The sequence below is a fragment of the Thermobia domestica genome, chromosome 8, assembly GCF_964235325.1.
Source record: "Thermobia domestica chromosome 8, izTheDome1.hap1.1, whole genome shotgun sequence".
NCBI lineage: Eukaryota > Metazoa > Arthropoda > Insecta > Zygentoma > Lepismatidae > Thermobia > Thermobia domestica.
This window is the reverse complement of record NC_137461.1, coordinates 253,950,742-253,974,730: the sequence shown is the minus strand read 5'-3', so window position 1 is coordinate 253,974,730 and position 23,989 is coordinate 253,950,742. Positions and strand designations below refer to the sequence as shown.

Genomic DNA, 23,989 nt, shown 5'->3' with positions numbered 1-23,989 from the left:
CAAACAGTATTAATAAGAGAATTCTGACCAAAGCATTAAATACCTAGGTATATTCTTTTATAACGTATCTAATGAAGGCGATGTTACATTGCCGAACTGGTACAAAAATGTTATATATATATATATATATATATATATATATATATATATATATATATATATATATATATAGTGTTTGATCAGATTTGTTTTATTAATAGTGTCAAATATTTCCAAATTATAATGAACACTATTTTAACTATCTGATTGTATGTAGTGCTGTTTGTTTTGAGATGAAAATGAAATGAAATCTTTGTTTAACGTCCCACGATTATGACCTCTGCTCCAATGATTAAGGCAAGTGAATGATGATGGAAGAATTTGTGGAATGAAAATGTGAGAGGAAACGGGAGTACCGCGAGAAATCCCACGGACACGATGTTGTCCACCAGAAACTTACTTGGCCAGGGATCGAACGAAGAACCCCAAGCACCAGAGGTAAGCGGTCTCCACCGTGTTCCCCTAATGTTTGTCTTGTTCTAGTGGTGATACCCATACTCCTAACAGTGATGGATTAATACATGTAAATGTTTACGTAAATGGTCTTATTTAAATTTAGTCTTCAAACTTTATGTAATTAAGTTAATTAGTATCCGATTAAATACATTTATCGTGATAATTTGTTTCTAAGAATTAAAGATTGTAGTTGGAATTAATGTAAATTAGACTTGACATTAACATTTTTATCTTTCTATATTTATTTTTTTTTTTTAACAACTCACTGTTACAGCATGAGATTAACTTACGCTGTAATCAACAAACAACAACAGCTATAGGAAAGGAAATGGGAGGAATATATATTATGTAAACCAGAACCTGTATTATTTAAAATGTATCATCTCAATGTTTGCCTCGTAGTTAGAACCGAGGAAAATCCCCGTCAAAATGACCGACTATTAAATTCGAAGCCAGGACTTCCCAGTTGCGACGCGAGAATATGAACTATTAACCCATGCAAGTAAAAATTAAACATTATTTGAAGTAAGATGTTCTTTAAGTAATTAAATAATACGAAATTAGCTTTGGAACAAGTAGTATTGTCACATGTATACCATGGTTAGTATTGCGTGATATTTTCACAATTAATATGGAAACCGGAAACGGTACTAGATTTTTATTACTTGTGGTTTCAGTAGAGAGATTAAAGTGCATATGGAAGCTATTCTTGGGACACTAAATTGATTGCAGTAAACTGCTACCATCTATCTATTACCATTTTTACTTTATAGTGATCAACATTAAAACCGGAAGTGGTTGATTTATGTCACATCACTTTTGAATAGAGTTTCAGGACAGAAGATGATATCTATCCTTAGAACGCTAAACTAATTCCCCCCCCCAAAAAAGAACTTTTCATTGTCTCTGATCGTTTTGATCTATGTAGATCAGTATTGAAACCGGAAGATATAATGTATTTCTAACACTTCCGGTTTCAGTAGAGAGTTAAGGAGAAAGGTGAATGTTGTCTTCGGATGCTAAATCGATTACAGGAAGTAGCTTCTTGGTATTTGTAACCGTTTTTGTTCTATAGTGTGACCAATGTAAAATCCGGAAATGGTTTATATCACCTCCATCAACGAACTCGATTGATCCTGGCCAAAATTGATAGTGATTCATCAAGTATTCTTGAGAGTCCTTGCCTCCCGGACGGACGGACACATGAGCAGACATTTTTATGTCTCACGGACTGACGGACCCATGAGGAGATATTTTTTGTCTCCTGGATGGATGGACACATAAGCAGACATTTTTGTCTCCCGGACGGACGGACACATGGGTAGATATTTTTCGTCTCCCGGATGACCCACAAATGGGCAGATAATTTTGTCTCCTGAATGGATGCACACATGGTCAGACATTTTTTGTCTCGAGAACTGATGGACACATCAAGAGATATTTTTTGTCTTCCGGATTATTTGACACATAGGCAAACATTTTTGTCTCCCGGACGGATGGACACATGAGTAGATATTTTTGTCTTCCGGACGGACGGACACATGGGCAGACATTTTTATCTCCCGAATGGATGCACATATAGACAGATTTTTTCTCGCGGACTGACGGACACATCAGGAGATATTTTTTGTCTCCCGGATGGAATGGACACATAGGTAGACATTTTTGTCTCACGGATGGACGGACACAGGGTAGACTTTTTTGTCTTCCGAACGGACGGACAAATGGATAGATATTTTTGTCTCCTAAATGGATATCACATGGACAGACATTTTTGGTCTCGCGGAGTGACGGACACATCAGGAGTTATTTTTTGTTTCCCGAATGGAATGGACACATGGGTAGACATTTTCGTCCACCGGATGGATAGATATACGAACAAATAGTGTAAATATGGAGTTTTGGTTCTTAAACCGAACTCATTAAGATAAGAATATGACTTGAAATTATGAAAATAAACTAAAAACATGCAAATCTCCAATTCATTTAATGGATAACACCAGAATCCTAATTTCAACCTTGGGTGACCATGGAGTTAAATTCAGCCTTTGCTGATTCGAAGGCTCAATGATCAAGAGCTTTTGTTTCTGGTTCGATGTCAGACCACAATGAGTTTAAGTAGAGATCATCATATCTTTAAGGTTTCTCAATGAGTTGAGTTGAGTTCATTTTGAGTTTAACGTCCATTTCAGCAGCGAGGCTATATGAGACGGGACTTACTGATTAACATGGAATCCGAACCACATGAGCTTCCGCCGGGAATCGAACAAGGTTTCTCAAAATGCATTTTCGTTTTTATTTAGCTACTCTTCAATCCACCAGTTCTTAAACTTTCATTTGTCATCCGACACAGGCGCGCACTCAGAAATTTTTGTTAGGAGGGTCCAAGTTTTATTTTGGGGGGGGAGGGAGGGGATATTACAAACCACTACGTCTATGAAGTATTGAAAGGATATTATTCTGCACCGAAAAGAGGATCAATAAATGTAAAATATTTCCACCTATATTTTCAGAAAAAAAATGATAGGACTAGATTGTTTTTATAGGAGAAAGAGTACAAATGAAGTGTAAGATTAATTATTCATGTTACATCAATAATTTCTTTGTTAAACAAGCATCGTTTAATGAGAAAGTGTGTGTTGAATTAGGAAGCTTTTTTGCGAGGGTCCGGACCTGGTAGATCTCAATGAGTGCATCCCTTAACCCACAGCGTACAACCACGGAACGTTAAAATAAAGATTTGATTTAAATTTCAATCCTAAAAGTGAATTAATTCCATTATTGTCAATGATAACAAGATTGTAACAATCATAGCTGTGCATCGGTGAAGTATGACAATGCAAAGGTAGTGTTCAGCAATCTCGCCAACTGTTATGCATCCAATCAGAGACGGGCAACGTGCGAGAGTGAGCCAATGAAAGTTCCGAGAAAAGCATGATCGCGTGTGAGAGTGAAAAAAAAGAGCGCTTCCATTTCAACTGGTTTCTGGAGTAAAAATGTCCGTACATCGCACGCTGGATTTCATTCAGTGAGTGTATTCATAGAAGAGAACGCATGGAATATGCCCGGGAGGAGAGTGTAACGGTGATCTGTATGCAGTGCGAAGACAACTGAAAAAACAAAAATAAATCGCGCAAGTTTATTATTTTTTTCTCATCTTTTATTCCGTTCAAGAACACAGCGATGAAAGCCATAGACTATAGGTGAATCAAGGCTGGAAAAGAAGACCCGGTCAACGCCTTATTAACTACTTGAATTTAATCAAATTTTCTTCTGCTTCATTTTTTTTTTAATTATATTACTCAAATAAAGAATTAGAAGACATATATTAATTAACAAACAAACAAAAAGTACAAGTTTTTATAAAAGTTAGACTTATGTGGACTTACAGGACGTGAATAAAAAAAATTAAAAAGAAGGAACAACTTTCCATTTATTAAGAAAAACAAAAGTATTCCTTAATGAATATAGGATAATTAAGGATTATTTATTTTTCTAAGAAAAAAATTGTCAGTGTGGCAAAACCATTTCGTCGGAAGTTGCCATTAAATACAGAAGTTTTCGTGGCATACTCTAGTGAAAGTGTTTAGTGTTACTAATTTTATAGTACTCGCTGCATAGTGTTAATTTTTTTAGTGTTTTACTTAAGAAGACAATACAAATAACTAATAAGCATAATGAAGCATGCTTTTCTAGGTAAGTATACGATTTTACTTCATTTCATTTTCCAGCATTATTCATTATTTTCTTACTTATTATTGTAACAATTATACTTAATTAATGATTAATTTAAATTAAATATACCGGATATATTGCAGTTCTTCTTACATTTTTAATAGTAATTGATTTGTCGTCGCAGTTCGAAAATCTTTTTAAGTTTTACGTCCACGGTTATGCCGGTTATCCTAAAGGAGACGGTGGTGATGAGAAACGAATGAAATGGTGGAGTGAAGAAAATGGGAGGAAACGGAAGAACTCTGAGAAAACCCCCGCACACGGTTTTTGTCCACCCCGAAAGCTCATTTGGCGCAAGCTGGGATCGAATCAAGGACCAAATTCACCAGAGGTGAACGCTCTACCACCGGGTCAGCGCGGCCCCCTGTTTGCAATTCGAAACCAGTTGTTTTGTCACTATTGATTTTGCATTTTGTACCATTGACATATATGGATGTGTGCATTAGGTATTTGAAATTGTTAGTTTTGTTTCTGTAAGCTTTGCTTCTTCAATGTTCAATCTTGATTTTATTAATATGTATATTGATTTGAGCTCCGAGTGATCGTTCCCTGAAGGAATTCTTCGGTGAATTTACTTTTACCGAATCTCTTGTTGATGCAAGAAATTTGTCAGATGGTATTTATGTGATGCAGGGACGCACTCCCAGTTTTCGGTTTTCTTGGGACATTCAAGTTTCCTCCAACATTCTCATTCCATAAATTCTTCCAACATGATTCACGGTGATGTATTGAAGCCGTTGTTAGTAGTAAGTTCCGTCCTTGTTAACGTCGACGTTGTATAACTCAAACTCAAAGAACGTAAACACTCATTTTTCAGGGAACGTTCACTATTTCATGGTATTTATCATTATGTGTAGGTAGGCTTACAACAAATCTATCTTAATATTCTTTCTATTGCTAAGCGCTTAAGGTTAGCGGCTAGCTTGCTCTCTTCGAAATCAGACGGTCATGATGGCTTAGTGGTAGAGTGCTTACCTTTGGTGCATGGGGTCTCTGGTTCGATCCCCGGCTAAATAAATTTGTGGTGGACAACATCGTGCTCGTGGGTTTTCTTGGAGTACTTCCGTTTCCTCCCACTTTCTTATTCCACCAATTCTTTCATCATCATTCACTTCCTTTAATCATTGTCACCCTTAGGCTAACAGCATAGGCGGCGTCAGGATTTTGGTAATGTGGGCGCAGGCTAGAACGGGACAACACATCCTAACATTGTTGCCAGAACGCTCTGCACTATTGAGCCTTAAGATCTCAAAGATAATCCCTAAGTTTTACTTTAATAAAAACTAGAAAAATACGGTATGATAGCAAGTAACTTATATGAAGCTTAAGAAATCACTCAACTATATCCAGACATAGGAAACAAGAAATATACAAAATACAAAGGATTATTGTAGGAAATCTGAAAACCGAAGTTAATGTGGGTGCAGCTGCACCCACTGCATCCACTGTGGCACCGCCTATGCCTAATAGGAATAATCGTGGGACGTTAAACTCACAGATTTCATTTCATTTTTCTTAGAAATCGAGGTATGTCAATTTCAAAATAGACTGAAACATAGTTTCAGTAAAATAGGAGCGTCGTTGCATGTAGTGCAGCTGTTCTCTTACATCATTTCTCTTCTTTCTTTCTTCAAGTTGAAGGTGATTCAGGAAACCTTCACAGCTCTACGCACAGTTCTGAAACATATTTCATGTTTTGTGCTATATGATTGACAAGCGTAACAATCAAACAATTGTGGAAAGAAAAATAAAGCAGTCTTCTTATTCATCTATTGAGTTTACACTATAAACTTTATTTAAAAAAAAAAACTTTAAATTAACCTTAGGTCAGTGTTACATTGAAATACGGGAACACAGAAACAAGTTCATTTCTGGAAGTTCCCGGTGGGGACACGCACTGTCAGTCGGAAACGTGCAAAAGCCAGCTATCCTGACTGAGTTTTTTCCTGGATTTTCTTCATTCACATTAGTCAAATGCCGGGATGGTACCTAATATAAGACCGCTTCCTTTCTTCCCCATTCCTTCTTCCTTTCTCCCCTATCTGGGTATTGGGATCACCTAGGGACGTTATTCCTCATATGTGATGGGCTAAAATGGGCAGAGAAGTTGAAAGCCTGGAAATATAATTTCTAATTTAATTTTGGGAGTGGGCCGCTGTGGATCGGTGATAGAGCGTTTACCTCGGGTGTTTGGAGTCCTTGGTTCGATCCCAGCTCGGTCAAGTGAACTTTCTGGTGGACAAACACCGTATGCGTGAGTTTTCTCGGCATTCTCCCTCTTCCTGCCCCTTTATTCATTCCACCATTCCATTCATTTCTCATCATCATCGTCTCCTTTAGCTTAGTTGGCATAACCGTGGGCCATAAAACTGAAATTCATTTCAATTCATTTTTCAATTTTGGGAGTGAAAAATATCGTAACGTTTCAACGTTGGATCCTTGCTGTCCGAACTTCACTAAGAGAACGAGGGGAAAGAACGAGGCGGAAATCTCTGATTGAAAATAATACATTGAGAATGAAAATTATCCTACATACTGATACAAATGCATATCCTGTCTGTATATACAGGTGCATAATTTATATTCTCAGATCCCTCTAAAATATCTTAATTCACACACTGCATATGACAAAAATAATAATTCCTGAGCAGAAAGAAAACTAATGCGGAGTATATACTTCCCTGTAACTACAAATCAAGTCTAATCGAATGTTGAATGTTAACGGAAACTTCTTTATCTCTTATTTCATGCAGTTAAGAGTCCCGTTCGCATTGGAAATACTATCTTAGCTATATGATTAGCGTACGTGTCTTCAGCGCGGGAGATCCGGGTTCCATTCCCGACAGAAGCTCATGTGGTTCGGATCCCACATTAGGCTGTAGGGCCATGTCTTATATAGCCTCACTGCTAAAAGAACGCTAACGCAGATCCGGCCAACCAATCTAGTTTATATTGTGCTTATTCCTTGAGAATTGCTATGTTTTATCCACAAAAAATATAAGAAAACTTTGGAGAGGCGAAGGCAGAACTTTTAGCTCCCAAATTTCACGAGAAGAGCCATCGGGAATTGAATATGGAGCTTCACACAGTGAAGAACAAATGTGCCCATCTTCTGCTCCATATTCTTATAGCTATTAATGATGTTTATGACAACATTGGTAGTGATAACACGAGAGACGGAAAGCCCGCAAGAAATATTGAAGCTTCTAGAATAGCAAGGACGTATGCACGATTGTTAGTTTTGGATATGAAGGCTTAGGCAGTACATAAGGTTCAGTTCTGATTGCATTTGAACTGAAATTTCACTCATATCCGCGATATACAGATGGTGATCAGAAAAATGGAAACACCTGTAGTTGGCAACACGACAGATGTATGGGTTGGCAGTGGTGTCGTGGCGCCCGCAGCGCCGGACCGCTTGTGGTGGTGTGTTACGTTGGTCTCCATACTACGTCAGGCGTAGTGGAACAGCAGTGTCCAGCGGTTGCAGCAGACGAAGCTAGTGTAAAATGGGAGACCTCTCAGATTTTCAAAGAGGGCAAATTGTTGGTGCGCGGTTATGTGGAGTGAGTGTGACGGCAGTGGCTACTTTGTTAGGTGTGTCGCGTGGGACAGTGTCGAAGGTGATGACGGCCTACACAACACACGGGAAAACCAAATCGGGGAAGCGGAACATTGGGCGGAAGAAAATCATGAGTGACAGGTCATGCCAGGTATTAAAGTGCATTGTCACGCAGAACCGTCGTGTCACTGCGGAGCAAGTAACGGTGGAACTCAATCAGCACCTCCTCCACCCTGTTTCGACAATCACAGTCCGCCGCGAATTACATGACATGAACTTACGAGGTCATGTTGCACAGGCCAAACCGCTCATCAGGGACCATAACGCTTTCGCACGCCGCAAATGGTGCCGCGACCATGCAACTTGGACCGTTGAGGACTGGAAACGTGTGATATGGTTGGATGAGTCATCCTTCACCCTATTGCCAATCACGGGCCGTGTTTATGTGTGGAGAACGCCCAAAGAAGCTTATGATCTGCAGTGTCTCCGCCCAACTGTGAAACATGGCGGCGGCTCGGTGATGCTGTGGGCCGCCATATCATGGTTTTCATTGGGTCCTGTGGTCACAATTAGCGGACGAATCACTGTCAACGATTATGTCGCAATTTTAGGAGACCACTTGCATCCCATGGTCCGGATGTTGTTCCCGAACAATGACGCCATCTTCCAGGATGATAATGCACCCATTCACACAGCTGGCGTTGTTGCAGCGTGGTTTGAGGAACATCGGGATGAAGTTCAACACCTCCCCTGGCCCGCCCAATCCCCAGATCTCAACATAATTGAACATCTGTGGTCCGTCTTGAAAACACGACTCCGGCGACGATTTCCACCTCCATCCCCTCTCACAGAACTGGCCGATGCCTTGCACGAGGAATGGTGTAAAATTCCACTTGGTACCATTCAAGATCTCTATGCCTCTATCCCACGTCGCATCAAGGCTATTCTGAAGGTGGCCCGACACCATATTAATCTGGTAAGTTGCAATTTCGTTCAGGTGTTTCCATTTTTCTGATCACCATCTGTATGAACCAATAACTCTTTCAGTGATTACTAGCTGAACCTTCGCTCCTCTCTACCCAGCGCATCATTCGCATATGAGCATGGATCTTCTCATTCCTCACAACATCTCTACATTACATACACAGACACAAGTGAATGACATCTTGATAAAAATCGGAAATGGGTATCATAAAGGGGAGATTTTGTCAAATATTTTTTTCAATATCTCACCGTTTGCAAGATTTAAGCCTACTTCCAGTTGAAGTTTCTAATTCTTGTATAATCAGTGTTTTCTTTCTTCTTGCATGCAGTATGTAATAAAAAATATATTATACACACACAATTAATTATAATGTCACCTGTATGGTGTTCATTCGACAAAGCACCCCAAACAATAAAGATTCATCTTAGACTGGAGAAGTGGTTATCCTTCGTTTTTCATGATCATTTGGCCATGAAACAAACACCTGAGAGATATGCAACCATTGTATACAACTATGTTGTGTTGGAATGTATAACTCATAGGATATGATTATTTCATTTTTAAAATTTCAACACTTGCAGTATACCCCTAAAATGTAATAAAGAAATAACGGACATGTTTTTTAAAGAATCCTAATAGAACTGAGCAATCTACACAAAATTTACAATCAATCAGTGAAAACGGCATCTTTCTAGAACCTATGGTTCCCGAGATCTCACCGTCGTAAGGATTGGCCACAAACATATAAACGCCCACAAACACATAAATTTCTCTTGACCACAGACATATAAACCTAACATTTTAGTATATAGATAGAAGAAGACTCATAGAGTATGTTGACACAAGAAAGTAAAAATACACATGCTGGCGCATACGTTGTTGCTGTTCCAGAGGCCTCATATATTTAAGAAAAAAAAGTAAGACCGGTGTTACAGTATAGAATCGAACTCACAATTACACCAGTTTTGCTGGTAACAAATTAACAAATTTACGATGAGCAATGAGGGAAAATAATAAATCTTGTAGTTTTTAGAGCATTTATTGGATGAATTTCTGAAAATGAAAATAGTAAATTACTATCGTACAATAATGGTGCGGAACTCTTTTATTGCTTTGTAACAAGAAGTGCGGAAGCCACGAGAAATGCATTCCATTGTGGCAAAATCATTTATATTTTCCTGTACACTTATTACTTACAAGCTTGATAGAATTAGTGAATTGAAAACATTTTTTCCCCCTGAGAGTTCAATTCGTCTGCTTGCCTCATATAACCACCCTAGCATAACGATAGATGTCGTATATTACACGAATAAGTTACAGATCAGTTGAACACGTGCTTTGCGTACCAGAATGAAAATTGAAATGGACATAGGTTTATTTTAATATTCTCCGAACCATTGTAAATGAACTTGTCATAATTATCAATATTTTATTGTTGAAAAGTGACGACTGGAAATAGTGTTTTGTGCACTTAATAAAGAAAAGCTCATTTCTTACGCTAGTACGTGTGACGTAATTATTCGTATATATATATATATATATATATATATATATATATATATATATATGTATGTATGTATAAAGCAAGGGATGCGTGAAATTTAAGTACCTAACAATTAGTCCAGTCAAGAAAGGTTTTGTGTCAGGATTAATTGTAAAAAGCTGAAGTTTTTAAGAGCGTTAGACCACAATATGAAATATATTTTCTGAAGGGTCCCCTTTAGTTAAGCAGCTACTGCTTCAGTGCTATCCACCCGAGTATCTGGATCATACGTCATTCTCTTTAGAGTAACCCTATCATGCGCATGTTTGCATAATGTACGAGAAAAGGAAATTTAGGGTAAAATAGAGAATCTTACCTCAAAAAATTCTTTAAAAAAAATTGGTGCTCTTTGGAGCAGCCTCAGCTACAGGTCCTGAATATAATTTACAATACGTAATGCGTGTGCCAAGATTTACTGTAATATCTAGAATAGTTACGAGTGAAAAACATTTCCCAATCCTGTTTGACAATACTAAATTTAATATGTAAATAAGGAAAAGTGGGATATATAAGTATATTATAATGTTATATACACCGTATATATATAATTGTTAATATTCCACTCTTTTCAAAATGAAACAAGTTTTAGAATGGTATCATACCACCTATTGTATTCAGAACTACTACGAGCACAAAATGCCAGATGAATGCTCGACAGCCTCTATTAAGTCTCTTTGCATATCTAATACCTTAGTCAATACATAAAGCGCATGTTGAGATAGTAGTGTAAACAGTCGGCGCCCCATCATGTCCAGTATTGCTTGTGAAATAGAGAAGAAGTGTTTTTGGACTAGTTAGGTAAATCATCTTAGAATTTATCAGGTGTGATCAAAGAGGAGGACGAAATTCCTTAAAGGTGGCTAAGGTCCAGCAACATAACTTCCATCACAACCAGAAACTATACGTTAACACAAATTTATCCCACTTGGTAATCAAGAATTTTCGACTAGCTGCTTAGCTCCATCACTTCTTGTTCAGGCATCACTATTTGTATGATTACGGGCATATGCCCTTAATGAGATAATACAGAATCGCGTGTAACCTAACTTGAGAATAACATGAAGTGTTACTCCTTTATTATTGCTCAAGATTCTGTTCGTAACCTTGGTACTCTGTAAGAACTACAGAGCAAGGAACAGAATGTAATGATGATTTATGCTACAGTTCTCGCACATCCTCAATCTCTGCTCACTGCACAAAAAAAAAAAAAAAAAAGTACGCTAAGCTTGCTCTTGGCCACAAAATTGTTCAACTTAATTGGTCAACTTAGAATAATAATAGAACTTGGATAAACAAACGTGTGGTTAAGTAAGAAATACAGAATTTAACAAGTTCAGTTGTATATTGAAGAGGATTCAAGATTTCTCAGGATTAAGTATGCATTATAAAACTAAGTAGAGAAGACTTCTTGTAATTTTGTTTCCATCAGTGGCGGTTCTTGAGGGAACTTACAATGTTAAAAATTCCAGTTTTATTGCTACAGCCTAAGAGAAGGATACTTATTTAACATCCTTTTTCTTGTATGCAACAAGCAGGACATTAGGTAAGTTTTCTTCCCTCAACTTCTAATATCTTTCAATGTCAGTTCCTTCAGGAGCCGCCACTGGTTTCCACAATAATCATGATCTTCATATTTTTTTTTTCACGTTAAAAGTATTTCTTCCTTTTTTTATCAATCCCTAAATCACTTAACTAGCATAAACTTCCTGGAGCTGTAGCTCATAAAACAAGTAGCAATGTCACGTGTGCACCACGTGAAGAAGTTTGGTTTATACGACATGACATTTTTTTCAATTAGTATTAAAGCCTGAAGTGGTAGTAAATTTGTACCACTTTTGGTTTTAAGATAGAGATTCCAGGGGAGATTACATATATTATTGGAACGCTAAGTTAAAATTGCAGGATAACAGCTTCTCACTATCTATTATCGTATTTACTCTATAGTGACGAATGTAAAAACCGAAAAGTCAAAGAAAATCCAACAAATTATAACGTTAAATTATTATTATTATTATTATTATTATTATTATTATTATTATTATTATTATTATTATCATCAAAAGACAGTAAGTTATTGCACGCTTGTGATAAATCAGAGGTAGTTAAGCACCAAAATATATATTAAAAATATTTTATATACAGTAGTTATTGAGTAATCTATAATACATACTTAAATACATACGACTACGTACAGTATATTTCGATAGAAAAAACTATCTGATTGTAACCCCTTGTCATGTTGTTAGTATTCATTATTTGTTTATAGCTTCCAACTTGAGACATCGTCAGTAACATTAGAAATAAACACTTAATAATAATAATGCAGTTGTATTGAAACCAAAACACAATGATAGAATCTGGAAAATTGTTATTGAAACACTGAGAGGTTACCTCAAAACGCATGATGATCCCGTAAAAGCCTAGTTATATATATATATATATATATATATATATATATATATATATATATATATATATATATATATATATATATATGTGTGTGTGTGTGTGTGTGTGTGTGTGTGTGTGTGTAAAAATCGAATTATTTTTCGCTAGTTACACTATATATGGAAGTTCCTGTCTTTAGAGATAAAATTTCAATTTTTACGTCGCACGATTGTGCACTTTACGCTATAGAAGGCGAGTAAACAATGAAAATTGAATAATTAGGCACTAACTGGTGGAGTTAGAATGTGGGAAGAGAGGGGAAAACCTCGAGAAAACCTACGGACGCGATGTTGTTAATCACAAACTTATACATCTTGAGATCGAACTAAGAAATCCCTCGCGTCAGAGGTGAGAGCTCTACACTGAACCAGTGTCCTCGTTAGTTGTTTCGAGTTAAGGTGGATCACAACCCGGAAGTCAGTACATATTTTAGTTCATTCGCTTAACTACTGCGAAATGAAACGTTACATATTATAAATATTGTACTATAAGATAGAGTATTGTTTCAGCTACAGCACAAGGCACTGATTTATTTGGTTGTGTCTCCTGATATCGAAAAAATGTAACAAATAAAAGAAAATATTTGATTCGTTTTACAATGAGCACACAAGATGACACATACTGTTAGGTCTTACTAGAAGTGTTTGTTAAAACCACTAATGGGTTGAATTAATGCTGCAGCCATCAGCCATCTCAGCTATTACACTATACATTGTTAAAAGGTATAAAATTGTTTTAAGCAAGTTGATAAACACTATGGTTTATAAAAGAATCTCGCGCAGACATGTTGTCCGAAAACGCCCGTGTTAAATTAATTATTATACACTGTAATACATTGTAAAAAGTAAGATTAACGCTGTCAGAATTGTCCACACTCATTTAAAATTTGTTTCACACTAAAAAGAGCTATAAAAAACATTGGTACAAAATTAAAATTGTATTAATCCGGAGCTCGAGATGGACCGTCCTATATCGGCGCCATTTAATCTGGAACACCCACTAGAAGTGCTCCGTTTTATAAAATATTTATTTGTGTGTGTAAAATATTTTATAGTAACAATCTTATAACGAAATAGATATATTGTTTGACCGTTTTTCGTGTTATGTTTCATATTTTATTTAAATTTTAATTTACATTTAAGGAAATAGATTTTGAGACGAAACTTGCGCAGAACGCCATAATGCGTTTTTGTCAAATTTGTACGTTTATTGTAGTAGTCACAAAAGAAAATTCCTGGATTCAAGCGTTGCAGTTCGAGAAGGGGAATCGCGGTAATTGTCGAAAACTTTCTCCAGTACATATCCAAGCAGAATTCTATGATTACTCCCTTCATTATCTGGCATCAGTAAACACTCGACACTATCTGGCAATGCCGCACTATTCAAGCAGCTTTTAGGATAGCACCGAGAACACCTAGTGATCCACACCTTAAAGCGGAATTTAGATCACACAACAATGCAAGTCAGCTCTCGTGTTACTTACTTGGCTATGCGGTAGCGTATGCTTTAAACTTCAGGGAATTGAAGTATTCTTCTTTCGATCATCTCCACTTCTTCGCACAAAAAAGCAATTTATGAAACATTAGCCTTTTTTTCTGAACATGATGCGTTGCTTAAACATGATAAACGGTTATTCAGTCTCTCTTGCCTAAGAAGCGTGGAAAACAAGAAAATTTTTGCATGCATTCTTTATTTTGAAGTGTACGATCTACAAAAACGCCATACGTGAGTATATAACCTTTGTAGTATCATCTTTTATCTCTCTCCGAAATCCTTTCCCTTTCTCACGTGATTTTTCTTTTTACCACGCAGCATCATATGTGTTTGAATGTGTGCGCTGTATGGGTGATGTCACATATTACATGATATTTCCAACACGCGTTTCCCTGCAATAACACGGCCACATGCATGCACAATAATTACGAAACTGACAATAATATATCCATAAATCTTTCAATTTATTTCCTGTCTATATGTATGCCCAATACGTATTTATACAGTTCATCTTCTTTAGTATTATTATTTATTGTTCTGTCTATACTTATTTTGACAGCTTCGGTCAATGTTCCAGTTATACACACCTATAAAAGATGAAAGAACAGGGAATAAACGGCCTTGGTAATTGTTGAAAACACAAAATAAGACTATTGAGATGTGCTCACGTACTTAGCTTGCGACAATATCCTATATTGTATTGTTACATAATTCTACAAAAGTATCAGTATATAATAATAATAATAATAATAATAATAATAATAATAATAATAATAATAATAATAATAATAATAATAATAATAATAATAATGATAATAAACACAATATTCAAAGAGGATTTGGGATTTAGATTTCTGGGTGTTCGACATTTATGGCCATGTTGCCCGTCATGTATGAGGGACCGGGGCGTCATTTAGGGGGGCAGGGAGGGGCATTCCCCCCTGAGTTTGAAATGAAATGAAATTTTTGAGTTTTACGTCCCGCGGTTATGCCGGTTAGGCTAAAGGAGACGGTGATGATGAGTAATGAATGAAATGGTGGAATGAAGAAAGCGGGAGGAAACGGGAGAACCCCGAGAAAACCCACGCACACGGTGTCCCCCTGAGTTTGAGATTTATATAGATTTTATCAATAGAATAGTAGTAAGTCAGTGAAAAACGCGAAATTTTACTTATTTCAAGGAGTCTTGCCCCCTCCCCTCCTAAGCCAAATGAGAATTTACACTACTGATGAGGGATGACGTCCCTCGGAGATTCCACTGCCGGTGAATCGGTGAGGAAAATAGGAATGGAGAAGGAAGGAAGTGGCCTGGGACCCGTATGTTAGATACCATTCCGCCATTTTGCCTGGTGTGAATGAGAAAAACCCAGAAAAATTTAGGAAAACCGCACTCAAGATGGCTGGTCTGAAAAAGCTTTTACACTTTTTCGACTGGGTGTCCCAACCGGGAATCGAACCCGGGACCGCTCGCATATAATACGTATATACCAATTGATATGCCTAATTAAGTTGAGCTGCTTGGGGATGAATTCTCATGCATAATTTTCGACAAAGTTGACAAAAACTAATTTTTATGGCGAGAAAAACTATGTCATTCCTAACTACCAAAACCACGCTCATAAGCGCGCCTACTATTAAGGTGAAAACTGTTACAAAAATAAACCGTTAACAAGCCTTTGAGTATGACACTAGCAAGATGCTAATATATAAAAGGGCCATGCCGAACCTTGTTAGATACTCTCTGAAAAATCAATTTATTTACATAAAACTTTTTACAATTTTCCAAATAGTCCCCATAAGCATAAATACACTTTCGCATTCTCCAAAAACCACAAGTCAAATATTTTTTTTTAAAATTGTTGTTTGGAATAACAGAAATAATATTCATACGTTGTGATAGTTTCTTTACTTGTTTGAAAGCGGCGTCCTCGGATGTTTTTCTTGAGTTTTTAGGAAGAAGGTAAAGTCACACGGAGCTAAATCTGGAGAATAAGTCGGGTGCGGTAGAATACGGACTCCACTTTTCGGTAAAAACTCCGGTGTTTTTGCTGCTCTGTTTGGCCATGCATTGTTGTGATAAAGAAGAAAGTGAACAATGGGAACTTTAGGTGGGCAGATCTTCAAGTTTCAAAGACACTCGGAAAGCAATAAATAACATACCTTTCTGCTGTAATTGTACGTGAATCATATAACTATGTAGTTGCTACATGGCCAGTCTTAGAGAGAGAGAGAGAAAGATGCCACCATAATTTTACCTCGCTCCGTGCTCGTTTAACTTTCGAAGGACTAGCTTCATGCTGTAAACATCACACTGTCGACTGCTGTTTTGTTTAGGGGTCATAGTTGTAAAATCATGTGTTGTCACCTGTGACAATATTAGGCGTATAGACTTTTTACTGTGCGTCTGCAAAAAATTGATGCACCACTCCACGCACCGGAGTTGAGTTCAGTTAATAAATCGAAGAGAAGATCATAAGAATTTCTCAATTGCCCTGATTTATACAAATATGTACATAGGTCCACAAGTTCTTTCACATTTGTAATTTTATTTAAAAATAAAACATTTTTAAAAGGTTATTGTGACTGTGACAGAGGAAAAAAATATGTAACATCAAAAGACAGAAAAAGATCATAAAACGATTTACTTAATTCTCATAAATTCCTTTTAGCACATTTTTATGCGTATGAAGCTCGGGCATTATGGAGTAATGTTCTTCTTTAAGTACTTGATATGTTACATTTAGAGTAGGAAAAATGCAATTAATTTTCATTTAATCAAATTACCTGTATATAAAACCCACAAATAATTTTGTTTTGATAAATTTTACTATTATAAAATTACCTTAGAAAGGACAATTACATTTTATTACCATGATATTTATATTATTCCTGGTCATCATTTAACCAATGGGCAATATAAACAATTATTATTATTATTGAGTTAATTGCGGAAACAGTACTAGTGCATGATATTAAAAATCATTTCAGACATTAACAGAGTAATATATATATATATATATATATATATATATATATATATATATATATATATATATATATATATATATATATATATATATATATATATATATATATATATATATATATATATATATATATATATATATATATATATATATATATATATATATATATATATATATATATATATATATATAATTTCCTGTTAATTGCTTTTGGTTAGTTAACGGTTCTTCATTTGTGATTCTAATTATATTTTCCGGATAAAAACCATAAGGATATGTCAATATTAAGATGCTATTTTATTATTTTCTTTAATACTATTACATTAACACAACTTTCTCCATTTTAAAACCAACAGTAATTGTTTTCAATGCCACATATTTTTAATGTTTTAATTTAATTAAGATATACGAACTTGATGATTGAACTTGCGTCAAATAAAGGTTAAAATTTTTCACTAATTAGTGAATAATATAAGTGTTGTTAATGTTATGCGTGTTTTATTATGAACCTGATATCTGTTATGCTCACACAAAGAATAAATAATACCCACACTATATATATAGGGTGGAAAATTTATCTTAATCATCCGCTATAACGGAGAATCCAAGTAAGAGACAGAAAAACGAAACTTTGCACGAAGCAACTACAAGGAAGGGAACATGTATTAAATAGAAACACACAACAAGCAGTGTTCCGAACCCAATATAAAGTAATATTTTTTTTTCAAATGGCACTACATCAGATTATTACACATTTCAAATTAACATGTCAAACGAAAATTTAAAATACTACTTTTATTATTCAGTGTTGCAAACTAAGAATGTTATAGTATCACAAATATCCAAACTTTAGAAGCCTCTAACGCACATACAGCACAACGAAGATGCACAGGATAATGGATATCTAAAGTACCTTAGCGTTGGATATGATGATCATGGTATGACTTGTTTGGAATAAATAGGAACGAAGTTAGAAGGAATTGCAAATTTTATTTTTTGAAATACTTTATTTCGAAAAAATGCTTAATAAGTATCACATCTAGTTACTTGTGTGGTTTGTAATTAATGTGTAAATTATTTTGCCGTTTACAGCCATTCGATATCACAAACCGTTCCGGAGATACGATAAACAGTGCCGAAGTTTTTAACATTGCTGAAAAGGGCGTATTTGCGGAAAATATTTAAAATGATTGTTCTTTTCCTTCTCTTTTATATCATTAAAGCAATAGCTTTTAGTAGCTGTAATTACAAGTTCTCGCAATTACATGAATTAAGAGTGTTGCAAACTTTGGTAAATGTTTATCATGTCTCCAAAATGGTTTGAGATATCGGAATTCTGTAAATTGTAAAATAATTTACACATTCATTACAAACCATACAAGCAACTAGATGTGATACTTATCTAAGCATCCTTTTTTCGAAATAAAGCATTTCAAAAAAAAATTCAATTCCTTCTACCTTCGTTTCTATTCATTCGAAACAAGTCCATGGTATCCAACGCTAAAGTACTCTCGATGTGCAGTATCCTGTGCATCTCCGTTGTGCTGTATATGCATTAGAGACTTCTAAACTTTTGATATTTGTGATGCTATAACATCCTTAGTTGCAAACACTGAATAATAAAAGTAGTATTTTTAAGTTTTCGTTTGACATGTTAATTTGAAATATGTAATAATCTAACGTAGTGCCATTTGAAAAAATGTAACTTCGTATTAGGTTGGCAACTCTGCTTATGTGTTTCTGTTTAATACATGGAAAGACATCTCCTTCCTTATAGTTGCCTTGTGCAAAGTTTTTCGCTTTTCTCTCTCGTTTGGTTTCTCTGTTATAGCGGATGATCAAGGTAAATTGTCCACCCTGTATATATATTGTCCACCCTTATATTGAAACATCTTGTAACCTTTCAACTGATTTAAAAAAAAAAAAAAAAAAAAAACTAAAATTTTGTACGATGCAAATATTAAGACGCAAAAGTTGTTTGAAATATTCTGCAATAAAGCCAGATTAACAATATTGCCAGTCAAACATAAAGGCGATTTTTTTTTTCAAATGGCACTACGTCAAATTATTTTATTTATGTATATTTATTTTCAATTTCTTCGTTAGCCCTTAAGGTTGTATCGAAGATCACTTGGAGGTATACTGTAGCTCCAGCATTGTTTGTGTGCTACATATATTTCTATGGTTATTTATGTAGCTCCCATACATGATGTAGTGCTATACCCACGTAACACTATGTCATGTGATAAAGGGTATGAGCCACTACACTAAACTTTCTCGCTCTGATTTCTTGAATTATACTGTTTCATGTTGTAGTTATACACATAGTGTTTTAATTTACAAAGCATAAACAAAATTATATATATTATAGGCGTTTTTGGAAAACTGTATCGGAGAAAATTTACCACAAAAACAATCTATGAGTTGTAAACTTTTTTTCTTGAAAAATGATAAAATTATCCCAAAAGTAAACTACACCTTGAGAATTTTTAAAATGAAATACGGTATTATAGATTGGTTAATAAAACTTTTATTTGTGAAATGTGAACAACATTGTCTGAGTTGTTTTTGAGAAAATCTACCGAAGAAAACTCTCCCCCAACAATAAGCTACCTCATGATTTTTTCACAAACAAACGACTTAGCGTAAACATTATTATTATTATTATTATTATTATTATTATTATTATTATTATTATTATTATTATTATTATTATTATTATTATTATTATTATTATTATTATTATTATTAAGCATTCTGTCGGTTGGCAGGTCCTGGAACTAGAGTTTTTTAATTTTTTTTCAAGGTTCTTACTTACACTTATATGCCTTAATGAAGCATTGATTTATGAAAAATAAAAAAAAATAGTTAGAGCACCGTAGTTTTCGGGAAAATTACATTAAAAAAAATCATCCTTCAGTAAACTAACCTTATTTTTGTGGGTAGAAAGAAAATTCGAGAAACACCCAAAAGAGTCTAGAGAAAATCTTAAGTTTAAAATTTAGCTCAAATCTGTTCAAGTATGGCCTGTAGGCGAGTGTACATCAAGACGAAAGACGGACAGACGTCAAAACATCACTTCTTTTAGTATGTAGGGGACATGAAACGAATAAATCCGTTGAAATCTCGAACCCAATTTGTTTAACGACGATCACCACTTTTTAATCTCTACAACTGTCGTTGGGAAGTTAAAAAAAAAAAAAAAGTGAAATTTGACGGAAAGAGACAAAAAGCAGTGTAGAAGAAAGCAGTACCGGTATATGATATTCACTAATTGCATCATCGTATATAAACATCATACTGCGGAAAGGTAAAAGTTTTTATTGAAACGAAATCTTTTATCTAACGACACTTATGTCCTTTAAACTACAGAAAAGCGATTGCGTATAAATAAAAGTGAATGATTGAAAGAGGACTGGTCGGATCAGAATATGAGAGGAAACGGGACAACCTCGAGAAAACCCATGAACACGATGTTGTCCACCACAAACCCACATTGCCTAGACCTAACCAGAGAGCTTTTGCACCAAAGCTGGAAGCTCTGTCACCGAGCCATCATCCCCTACAGGAAAGATAAATGGAGCTCCTTCGTTGCTAAGCGGTTAACACACACGCCTTTGGTGTGGGAGACCCAGGTTCAATTCCTGGCGAAAGCTCATTTGGTTCGGATCCCTCGTTAATCTGTTGGTTCACGTCTGGTATAGCCTCGCTGTTGAAAGGGACACTAAACTGAAAATGATATGAAAAAGAAACGCCTGTGCACTTTAGAATCTTATATGCCGTTGAGTCAGTCCAGTTTGTAATAGTTGTTGTTGATTAAAGTTCAGCGTCCTTTTTTGCAGCCAGACTATGTGACAGAAGAAGCCAGACTATGTGTAGAGAAGAATGGAGAGAATTAGCTGGGTCAACCGAAAAACGAATGAGGATGATATTAGAGTTGGGGAGAAAAGAACAATTTTAGACATTATTAAGGACAGGAGGAGAAACTAGTGGGGAAATTGGCTAAGAAGGAACTGTATCATAAGAAATGTGTTAGAGGGTATGGTGGCAGTAAAGAGAGGGAGAGGACGAAGGAGACTACAATTAATGGACGATACCAAAGCAGAAAAATCGTACGTGAAAACGAAGAGGTTAGCGGAAGACCGTGGAGCATGGAAGCTTCTCAGTTGCGGCAAGTGACCTGACAATACTGGCTGAATATGTATGATGATGATGAATAGTCGGATGTTATTCAATATTTATAACATACTAGTTCAATCCTTGCTTAAAAAAACAATAACAATAATGTGCTGGCTATTTAAAAGCACGTCGCATTATAGCCATAATACTACTTAATGTTAGCATTTCCTGCTCTTTCGTGAGCAGACTAGTCTCATAAAAACTTTAAAAAAAAAAAAATATGGAAAAGTAAGCAATATGTCGTTTCGTTTTGAAGATCCGGTTCTTTGCTATAGGACTACAATAAATATATGTATACAGCGGGCGTGAACCTTACGAGTATCATATAACAATAAGTAAAAACGCGTGATATCTGTAATACAATTGCGGAAATAACTGAATGTCCTGTATAAAAGCTTCATTTATAATATCTTCTAAATATGTTAATTGATATTATTTCAAGTTTATCGTACAGTGTCGTATCATACGGTTTAAATATAAAGAAAACTGTAAATCGATCAACTCATTCAGAAGATACTCACAAAACAGGAAAATTCATATATGGAATTTTCTTATTCTTGTAACTTATTAATGATACCCAAGTTTGATATGTATCCTCTGTTCATATATATATATATATATATATATATATATATATATATATATATATATATATATATATATATATATATATATATATATATATATATACCATTCATAAATAAGGTACGTTCCATACTATGTTCCGATATATAACAGCAGGATATATGCATCTCGGGGTTCCCCATTCCCTTCCACACTCTCACTTCAATTTTTTTAGGGGGCCGCGGTGGCTCAGTGGTAGAGCGTTCACCTCTGGTGCGTGGAGTCCCGGGTTCGATCCCAGCTCCCGCCAAGTGAACTTTGTGGTGGAAAAACACCGTATAAGTGGGTTTTCTCGGGGTTTTCCCGTTTCCTCCCACTTTCCTCATTCCACCATTTCATTCATTATTCATCATCACCGTCTCCTTTAGCCTAACCGGCATAACCGTGGGACGTAAAACTCAAAGATTTCATTTCATTTCATTTTTCAATTTTTTAAATATAATTTTTCACCTTCAATAATCTTTCCGCCTCCTTTACCCCACAGAACATAACCCTGGGATGTTAATTAAAAAAAAATCATCTCATTATATAGTACAGGCAATAGGCTTCATACCTAGTAACATCATACTTTAATATATTACGCACGGCAGTAGTTTTGTACCTATGTTCCGTTCGACAGGTCAGACCGGGTTCGATTCCCGAAAGGAGCTCACGTGTTCGGATCCCATGTTAAGCTGCAGGCCCACGTCTCATATTGCTTTGGTGCTGAACGGACGCTAAACTCCAAATTAACGATCAATTCTGTACTCATGTCTCGTACGTATGTACTATTGTTACTTACATATTGTTATTTATACCTGCGGAAGTAACTGAATTTCCTGCAGAAATTTTCCATTTAGAATATCTCCTAAATATGTTAATCGATTTGGTTTCACATTTATCGTAGTTTCTGTTTCTAATATGCCGAAAACTATGCATATCGGTCAACTTATTTAGTTCACAAACAATGGAAAACTTGTATAACTATGGATTTTTTTTCTTGCAAATGTATATACATAGAGCGTACATTTGGTACGTATGCTGCAAATGTTCCGTACGTGTGCTTCCCTACATATATATTGCATATTCTATATGTATATGCTTTCAGCGTAATACGTATATAGTTAAGTGTTCAACTTAACCTTGCAAAACTTTCTGTTGCTTGAAGGGCTAAAGTTAGCCAGAGGCTTTCTAGTTGAGCGATGTGTGGTCAACACACTAGCTACTCTCACTGTTATAAAAGATCACTACCTATTAATGAAAACACCTCTGCAATGCCTTACAAGAATATTATGCCTCTCCTTTTCTGATTGCATAGCAAGAATGATAGCTAACTATTAGTCTATGTTATCTGCCAAGTAATATCAACACTTCGCACAGCAGTCAATGTCAATGTTGATCAAAATAAGAGGTTAGAAAAGGAAACTGGTTTAGAAAAAACAAAACCCATAAGATGACCAACTTTCGTTTTTGCTCTTTTGTTATTCAGCGTCCACAGTTTCATTACTCTCTCTCATTACATAATAGTTCGATTTCTTAGACGTCATAAGTTGCTGCTGATAGTAACACTTTGACACAGAAATGGAATTGAGAAGAACGAACACGGATCACGCCTTCAGTGATACTGAGATCCTTTTCTTGTATATTCACCTACAAGCACACACACACACACACACACACACACACACACACACACACACACACACACACACACACACACACACACACACACACACACACACACACACACACACAACTTTTTATCTCAGATATCTAGAACAGACCTTCACAATCTAGTGTACGTATAGCCTAAGCTCTGGATTTTTGTCTGGAACTTTCCTTAACACTCTTTTTCAGCTCAGAGACTATATAAAGCGTAGTGCAGTTGACAACATATCAAAGACCCAAGATTGGTGTCAAAATTCTTATGATGACAACGTTCTTGTGACTGCACTATT

General features: G+C 35.6%; 1 protein-coding gene across 1 annotated transcript in view; it reads left to right on the top strand.

Moving 5' to 3' along the window:
- Positions 1 to 3,519: 3,519 nt before the first annotated feature.
- Positions 3,520 to 23,989, top strand: part of LOC145692003 (uncharacterized) — a gene marked incomplete in the record, with an annotated part of 61,485 nt that continues 41,015 nt past the window's right edge. The window contains 1 exon segment of the mRNA XM_081767302.1: positions 3,520 to 4,191. Within this exon segment, the coding sequence (XP_081623428.1) occupies positions 4,173 to 4,191 (19 nt within the window).